Below are 9,233 nucleotides of genomic sequence, written 5' to 3'. Positions count from 1 at the left end.
GACTTCAGTCAAGAAGTTAAGCATTGAGAGGCCAACAAGAAGCGTGGGATCACCAGACCCTACAACTAGGTTATCTGCATCAAGGAATGTGGCAGACCCTACAACTAGACTCACTTTATCTCAAGCAAGCAAGAAGAAAAAATAGATATTTTATGCTCACTTCTGTTATGATGTTTTAGGTCATATTTTGATATGTAATGTCACATATTTTGGTACTATGTTTAGGTACAATATGTTGTCTTAGGTCTGTAATGTCACATATTTTAGTACTATATTTTGGTACAATGTGTTGTCTTATGTCTGTAATGTCACTTATGTTTTGGTACTATGTTTTGTAACCCTTGTATGAAAATTCTGTTATGGTGCAATGAAAAACATATTTTGCAAACCTTATTGTTGTGGTCAAATATACAAATTATAACAACTAAATTATACCAATTTGTCCAGTTAGGTTACAAATTATACCAGTTAAGTTACAAATTATACTAATTAAATTACAATTTATACCCGTTAGGTTATACTAGGTTGGTAGACAAATTAAACCAATAACTATACCAGGTGATAAACAACATTGCAAAATTTCATTTCATTGATCTCAAAAAACAATATTGTAGAAATACAATTCATTCATCCCATATAACAATTTAATTCCATTCAGTGTATAATTACATTAACAAATTGTAGATTAATACACTTAAAGCAATAAAAAATGAATTTCTCCAAAATGTATTCCATTTCATTGTGTTATTGAGAGCTCCCTCAAGTTCTTCAATTAATCCTTCAGATTTAAGCAATTTCTGATGTTGATCTTCATTCTCTTTTGCTAAGCTTTCCAACCTCTTTTTTTATTCTTGATAAACATGTCCTTGTCATCTTTCACTTCAGCACAAAACCAATCAAAATAATCACATCCATTACTTGTATTCCCCTGCACAAGTTACATACAACATTACCCACCGTGTAAGATCGAAATTGCAAACTTAACAAGATAAATCATACCTTATAATGTGGACATCCCTAAATCTGCTTCCCAAATTTTTTGACTGTTTTTGCTCTTCTGAGTACAGCAAAATCACCACACCAACAGTTAGGTCTCCATTGATTTTTCGAAGAATAAGAATTAAATCCAGATTCAGAACTGTAGCTCACTTCTCCACCGTACCCCGACCCATTTTGCGACGGAGTAGAATTATTCATAGATTACTGAAAGAAGACGAAGGCAACTCTAACTCAACTGAAGAAAATGGCGTCTGTGGATGAAGAAGATGGTGTCAGCGGGTGAAGAAGATGACCCTAATTCACGGCGTCCGCGAGTGAAGAAAATTGGGGCAAATGAGAATTATGCACAAAACTCTAATTCACATGAAGAAGACATCCTACATGAAGCTGACATGGATGTTAACACTTTCACGTTTAACAGTGTTACTATGTTTTGTCTGCAAAGGATAGACATGATACATTTAATATAGTTGAGGAACGAAAATGAATCTTTTAAAAACTAATGGACCAAAATGAACCGAGTGCTAAACGTACGGGACAAAAACAATTATTTTACCTATATATTTTTTATAATTTTCGATTTGAGCGATTCATTTAACAACTTTCTATTATGTTAAACACTCCTGCTCCTTCGTCCAATACAATAGGATTATACTTTAAAAAAAGATAAATTCTTATTCACAAAATTATTTTAAATATGTAATAATAATAATTTTCTTAGACTAAATTGACAAGTTTTTATATATTTTAGATTAAATTCATGATTTATCTAGGACAAACGACTGAGTGTTCACCAAGCTTAACGTGCACCCTCAATTCAATAGAAGGCGATTCCCTCTCTCCGACGACGCAACCCTTATCTCCGGCAATCTTCCATTTCGTAGCTTCTCGCACGGTAACCTTCCAATTTTTCTTTCTGCTTTCATTTTCGATTATTATCATACCATCTATGATTTCGTTACGGTCACTGTTTCTTATTCGATCTGTGGCTGTGTGTAAGAAATTGCTCGCTAATATGTGTATGTGTGTTGTGATTGTGGTAGTTTTTCCTTATCTTAGATTTGAATGCTTCGGTAATTTGTAATCGTTCAATTTAGTATTTTCTTTGTTTTGATTTAGTTGTCATGTGTTTGTTTATGCCAGCTAAAAGAGAGTGGAATGCGAAATGATTTAAGATGAGTGAGTAGTATAATAAATTTGAGTGTAAATTTCACGCCTGGAGTAAAGTTAGTTAGAATCAGTTTCGGAAGCGGAATCAATATTATTCGAGAACATCCAAAAATGGGAGAATCAATTTTACACCTCCACGACCAATTTTGATTTCTTCAAAAGTGGAACTAGACATACTACACATAAATGATTAGAAATATAATTCCAATTTTAGGGTTATGTGAAATTTGTAATTGGGCACAAATAGTATCATGTGGGATTTTGCCACTTATTTTTCACGCACTACTCAATGGCTCTTATGTGTTTGTTGTAACCATTAACATTTTGTGATCTTTAATAGATCAGCAATTTAATGATGCTGATGCTACTTTATTAAATTCAGATTCCGAAACTCAACTTTTTGTTATTATCAGTTGAGCAAAGGAGAGTTTAATGTTAAGTGGTTACATTTTCCACACTATGTCATGTTATTAACATTTGCCCACATACACACTTCAAGTGTACTTTATAATGTATCAGCTGGCACTTCATATATAATACATAAGTAAGTCATGATGCTTTCGGCGAAATCAGAATCTGATATCTCTAGTTTAGCTCCACCATCTCCACCTTCAATTTTAGGAGTGATTAATTGAGATGCTTGATGTTTCCCTTATTGAAAAGGAAGTTGTAATTGACCAACATGATATCTTATCTTCCTACTTTGTTATTTCTTGAAATTGATAAGGGGCTATGTTTTTGTAGATTTAATTTTGTTGCCAATCGTGGGCGTGAATTGGTGCCCTACCTCAAACAAAAATGGTATGATCCTCTCTTCTCTAATCTTTCCTCTACCTCAACAATTCCATTTCCAATTTGTTAGCTAACTATTAATCTTATCTACTACTTGATACACTTAATTTTCTACGATATTCTCTATAAGAATTTTTAATCTAATCTATTGTCTTACTACACTGAGTTGCTTCTAGCTTGTATATCCTGTTGCGCTTTTAATTATTAGTAATTATTTTTTTCATCATTAAATTTTGCAAATAATTATTTCTTTTTAACATCTCTATAAACGAGTATGTTCCCTTTAGTTGATTGTATCGCCTAAATGGTTGAGAGAAAAAATCATGAAACAGTCATTGACTCTCTTTTGATGTGAAATTTCCTTATCAGTCATCTATACATAGAGGGGATTCCAGGAGGTTCAACAATAAACCAAGAGCACGGCATCATTTGACAACACAGAAGAGACAGGAGATCAAGGAAGCTTTTGAACTATTTGACACTGATGGCTCAGGTTTCATAAATCACTTTACCATCCAAATCTCAATGTAGTCAAATATTTTATTTCCCCTTTATGCTAATACTTTAATTATTTGTAGGTACTATTGATGCTAAGGAGCTGAATGTTGCCATGAGGTTTTGTTGTTATTCATAAGGTCAAAAACGTTTGTCATATTAATTGGCTATGTGTTTTCATAACATTTATCTTCTCTTTGCAGAGCCCTTGGATTTGAGATGACAGAAGAGGTATTAGATAATATTCAACTACATTCATTCAATTTTCTTATTGAGCGGAGTTTGCTAGTCGCAATTATTTCCACAATTGAGTGTTGCCAAGGAAAATAATTCCTAGTCTTTTGTAAATATCACAAGGAACCAGGCCAATTCTCTGTGTGCGTATGATAATTGAAGTTAAACTTCTCACACCGCTTCTCTTTTATTGTTTTAACATTTAGCTGGGGTGTGGTTGTTCCTCTACTTATTCAGTGATAGTGATCAGTGGCAAATGAAATCTGATTGTAGAATATGATGAATTTCTAATGCCATTCTGTTAGAGTTCTATACGCATCAGTGGCTAATGAAATCTGATTGTAGAATATGATGAATTTGTAATGCCATTCTGTTAGAGTTCTATACGCATCAGTGGCAATGAATCATGTACAACATTGTTGGATTTTGTGATGTCATTCTTTTAAAGTTCTATACGCATCTCTCTCATAGATAAACCACTGCACCATTTCAGCAAATTGAGCAAATGATAGCAGATGTTGACAAGGATGGGAGTGGAGCAATCGACTATGATGAATTTGAGCACATGATGACGGCCAAAATAGGAGAAAGGGACACTAAAGAGGAGCTCATGAAAGCTTTCCATATTATTGATCAAGACAAAAATGTGAAGATCTTCACTGGTTTACATCATCAGTATTGCTTTTTCTTGATTCTCATTGCACATATGTGATCATTGCAGGGTAAGATATCTGCAAATGACATCAAGCGCATTGCAAAAGAGCTTGGTCAAAATTTTACTGATAGAGAGATTCAGGAGATGGTTGATGAAGCAGATCAAAATAGTAAGTTACCACAGTCATATAACCGCTGACTCTAATTTTTCAGTAAAACTTTTACATCTCACATAGTGTATTTGTATTGCATTCTGTGGTGAACTGTGTGGAGATATATGTGCTTTAGGCTATGCTGATATGGTATTGTCTGTATATGAAAATATTATCTACTTTGAACTTCAAATGCGTGGTTTTCTGAATTGAAAGTAAAGTATTCACACTGATTTTATTTCAGTTCTCACGTGCTTGAAGTTTCTTTACCATGATTAGTTTTTTGATATCAAAGTCATTGTGTGGGAAATAGTAATTTTCTTTATTTTGTGATCTTGTTTATTTGGAATGATATCTATTAATTGGTTCCTTCTCCCATTTAAGGATAACAGTTCTGGTCAATATCTTTGGTCTGAAACCCACTTCCACCAGGTGTATACACATATGAGCAGTGAAAAACTAAGTTAAATGAAGAAAACTGAGATGAAATAAATTGAAGTGAAATACAGGTGTTGATTACCGTATCACCGGACATTTATACTTTTTTGGTGTAATACACATGATGTGTTGAACATGAGGCACAGCTGGACAACAAGAGAGAATAAACAATAGTGTGCTAGTTGGCTGATCAATAGTTAGTTACAGTGGCAGTTTGGGAGTTAGTTTTTAGGGAGCTAGAAGTCCCAAAACTTAAAGTCTATTCTAGAAGAAAGTTAGTTGGGTAGTTTAGTTAGTGTCTTACTTTTTAAAAGAGGAGTTTGATTTAACTGTTTGTACCAGATGTTAGTCAGTATATAAAGGAAGGATATGAGTCATATGTGGGGATCATATTTGACTTAACCGTTTCATTTGGAAAAGAGAATATGGGCCCTGGCAGAGAAAAACCTTGTCTCATTCTTTGGTTCTTCCTTTTCTATTTATAATCTCTCTCAATCCCCCTAAAACAAACCAGTTAGAGATTCATTAGCAGGAGCTGCACATCCATAAGGGAATCCGGGATTAATTTGCAACAACCAAATCTCTTAGTTCCCTTGTAAAGTTGTTTATCTGATATTCTCTTTCCATTGCAGAAATAACAGAGTTCTTTCTCTCTTACCCCCATCTTATTTTCCTGCTTGTCCTACTTGTTATGCTCTGTGGCACCAACACCTCTAATCGAAGGCGTATGGTGTCCAACACCCACACTTCACCGACACATTGTTTGCAATCAATTAATTCATTTTCTTAAATTATTACCCGTATCAGTTTCATGTCCGATGTATGTGTCTATGTCGGTGTTTCATAGTTATGTCCTATGGTTTTTTTGTTTCCTAACTTGATGATTAACAATAGGTTCCTGAATTGTATATACATTCAGTATTTATTGAAAAATGAGTAGTTTGTTATTTCGAAACTAAAGCGTGTGTTTGCATTGGTTTCATAGTTCTTGAGGAAAGTTAAACGCGTTCTATTATACTCTTGTTTGTTGGCCATGACTAGTATGGACCACCATAATAGATTGTTTGGCAACCACCCACCCATTCCCTCCCCTTGAGGACGGAGCACGACAATGCAATAATGTGAAAAAGCTTGTTTGGCAAGTGCTCTCAATCGTACTCATGACGAGTGGTTGGAACATAAACAAGCTACACTCTTGGCGGGTTTTGATTGCATCATATCGAGCAAAAACAATCCCAAACAAATTTCAAAAAACATTGGCTTCTTGATATTAAATTAAACACAAAATAGTTGGAGTTCATATGCCCTCTCTGGGGCAGAACATGGTCTTTATTAGAGGCCCAAAAATGCCAGTGATGATGTGAAGCACTTTGTCATGCTCCTATTGTGTACCACACAGCCAGACCAATCGTTATCATGTTCTTGGCTTGGTGTAAGGATTGTTATGATCCGGCTTTTGACAGTAAAACAGTGCATCATCCTCAGAAGAAAAGGTAGCACCCACTGAACATCAAGGATGAAGACATAGTGCGTGTTCGCGGCGGGGATGGAGGTGAAGTAAGTTGGGGAATGAGAATGATTTCATGAAGAGCATCCACTGTGAGGTTTACTGGAACTGTAATTTAAAGATGTAGACTAAGATTGTCCACCTTAACTGCCGTTCATGTTTGCTGTGTGATAAATTCTGTAAGATAAATGTTAAGGCAATATAAAACTTTGCTTTCTTTTTAACTCTAGATTTAGTAACTAATTCTGATTCTCATTTTTGTGCACTGCACAGGCTTGATTCTTGTTAATTTCTTCGTCATGCTTGTGAGATATTTTTTACTTAACATTTTTGGCTTTACTACATGCAGATGATCGAGAGGTTGATCCGGAGGAGTTCGTCACAATGATGAACAGAACAAGCTTCCGCCACTAGTCATATCTACATCCTGTAGGCTACATGGAGTAGTAGTTACCTTTGTTTATATGCAAAATTCAGATGATGTTGTACTTCTGCTAGCGTGAAAATTATAGGAATGATGAATCAAATGTTGTTTATTTTGATAAGAGATATGAGTCCAATGGTATGATTGTCCGTTAGCCATGATCATATAGATGTATTCTGGGATTTAGGATTTTGTTTGGAACAAATGCAAATGGGAACAGTATGCATGATATTTTACCGCTTCAAAATATTATCAGACCATATCTCTCTCTCCTCTCTTTATGTAGTGTAATGTTTTTTTTTATCAAGTAGTCTAGTGGTTAGAAATCAGAGTTTAAAGGTGAACAAGAGGGATGTTGTTGGTTTGAATCCGCACCCGTACATTTAATATTCATATATAGCTACCATCTGAGCTGTTTTATTAGGACCATTATGTAGTATATGTTTGGTTTTTTTTTTTTTTGTTGATTTTGAATATGTAGAATTGATTTTAATATTTTTGGTTGCTTTAAAGTAGAATTAAACTGGATTTTAAATTGATTCAACTTAAACTTCCAATACGGAGCATCTTCTAAGGATATAAATAATTCTTAAACTAATCTCTCTTCCATTGGATTAGGCTATTTGTCATTTTTCGGTCATGTTTGTTACTCTGTTTTTTTAAGTCGTTTTAGATTTTTTTTTTTCAGATATCAATGAAGTTATTAACTATTGCTAATTTTGTAAATATATTATAGGATATTTCAATATTATCCTTTTTTAAAAACACTCAAAATCTCTTCTTTCAAAATATACCAGATTAATCATTATGAGTTGTTGATGGAATATCTAGATTGCATTTATTCCAATATTGCATTTATTCTAATGTATCTCACCAAAAGATACGCTAAAGCACTCTGAGAGAAAAAATTAAGAAATGTTTTTTTTGTTAAAAATTTTCCTCCAAATTCTTATGGCTCTTCGTTAATTTTTTTTCAAATTTCCTTCTAAATATTTCATTGTATTTTATTTTTTTATTATTCATTTTCTATAAATTTAGACTAACCCACCCTGTATTATGATATTAAAATGACTTTAAATCACATTGATCTCAATATTATTCCAATGGAAGAGGAAGAATATGTTCATCAACAAAATGCAAATATAGTGCCTAATCTATCCGATTTAAATATCAACATTGTAGAAAGTATTGATCTTAACATCATTCCAAATATGCACATATCTCAGATATCTTTGGAAGAAGATACTCATGACCCTATTGGTAAGTAACAAAATTATCACGCTCTTTATGCCTTATTTGTTTGTTTCTTCATGACCCTTAAAAAAAATCTCTAGAATTTAATTGGTTTTTTTTCTTATTTATCACATGAGTTTTGTGTGTTTTTTCAACCTTTTCATTTTTTTTCTAATGGTATATGGGTTTTCTATTTTCTCTGTGTTATTATAGAAAACAACAACATACAAAATGCTGATGATGATGTGGAAAACAACAACGTACAAAATGAAGAAAATGATGTGGAAAACAACATACATGTCAACATTGAATCTGAATTTGGTATCATAATTTCTCTTTTAATATTTTAAAATTTATTCTTTTTAATCAATGTAATTAATATGTTAGTTTTCTCATATGTACAGATTCAGAAGTAATCACACAGAGAAGGATGTTGTCGAATTCTGAGAGAAGGATTATATATGAGGCTTTATTAGAGAAAAGTGTTGATGGAAAATTTAAAAAAGGGTGATCAAATTAGTGTCTTCTCTATTTTTAGTTAATATACGCACAGTACAACATATTTGAAAACTTGCTGAGAACAGAGGAATGCATGCTGATGTGACTCATAAAAAGGTAGGAAATTGTGGACGCAAAAGAGTCCATATAGACCTTAATCTAGTGCGTGACATTCCTTTAAAGCAAAGAACCTCTATTCGGTCTCTTTCTCACGCATTAGAAGTAAGTACAAGCACATTGGTAAGATCTTTAAAGTTGAGAGAAATAAGAAGACATTCAAATGCTATCAAACCTTATTTAACAGAAGAAAATAAGAGAACTAGATTACAGTTTTGCATTGGTATGCTAGATAGTGATAGCATACATAATAATGATCTCAATTTTAAAGAATGTATAATATTGTTCACATTGACGAAAAATGGTTTTATATGAAAGAAAAGTCAAGAAATTTTTATTTGGTACATGATGAAGAAGATCCCATTCGTACTTGTAAAAGTAAAAATTTTATACCAAAAGTTATGTTTCTAGTTGCCATAGCTAGGCCAAGATTTAATTTGCAACAAAACTTAACATTCAGCGGATTAATTGGTGTATATCCTTTTGTCATACAAGAGCCCGCTAGAAGATATAGTGTAAA

The 9,233-nt window shown here is 33.2% G+C and overlaps 1 protein-coding gene across 1 annotated transcript; it reads left to right on the top strand.

Moving 5' to 3' along the window:
- The first annotated feature begins 1,616 nt into the window (after positions 1–1,616).
- LOC127119815 (caltractin) lies at positions 1,617–7,125 on the top strand. Its single transcript, XM_051050148.1, has 8 exons — positions 1,617–1,894; positions 2,914–2,970; positions 3,331–3,454; positions 3,540–3,576; positions 3,660–3,687; positions 4,184–4,336; positions 4,412–4,514; positions 6,791–7,125. The coding sequence occupies exons 2-8, from the start codon at positions 2,968–2,970 to the stop codon at positions 6,853–6,855; spliced, it is 513 nt and encodes a 170-aa protein (XP_050906105.1). The 5' UTR covers positions 1,617–1,894; positions 2,914–2,967; the 3' UTR covers positions 6,856–7,125.
- Positions 7,126–9,233: the final 2,108 nt, after the last annotated feature.

This window comes from Lathyrus oleraceus, chromosome 1, assembly GCF_024323335.1.
Source record: "Lathyrus oleraceus cultivar Zhongwan6 chromosome 1, CAAS_Psat_ZW6_1.0, whole genome shotgun sequence".
Classification (NCBI taxonomy): Eukaryota; Viridiplantae; Streptophyta; class Magnoliopsida; order Fabales; family Fabaceae; genus Lathyrus; species Lathyrus oleraceus.
The sequence above is the reverse complement of the archived record's forward strand: the minus strand, read 5'-3'. Positions and strand labels throughout refer to the sequence as shown.

Bases quoted from the DNA above. Each gene is read 5' to 3' on its own strand.
- LOC127119815 (XM_051050148.1), top strand. The intron at 3,455-3,539 runs GTTTCATAAATC...AATTATTTGTAG, and splicing joins ATTTGACACTGATGGCTCAG to GTACTATTGATGCTAAGGAG. The intron at 4,337-4,411 runs GTGAAGATCTTC...TGATCATTGCAG, and splicing joins TTATTGATCAAGACAAAAAT to GGTAAGATATCTGCAAATGA.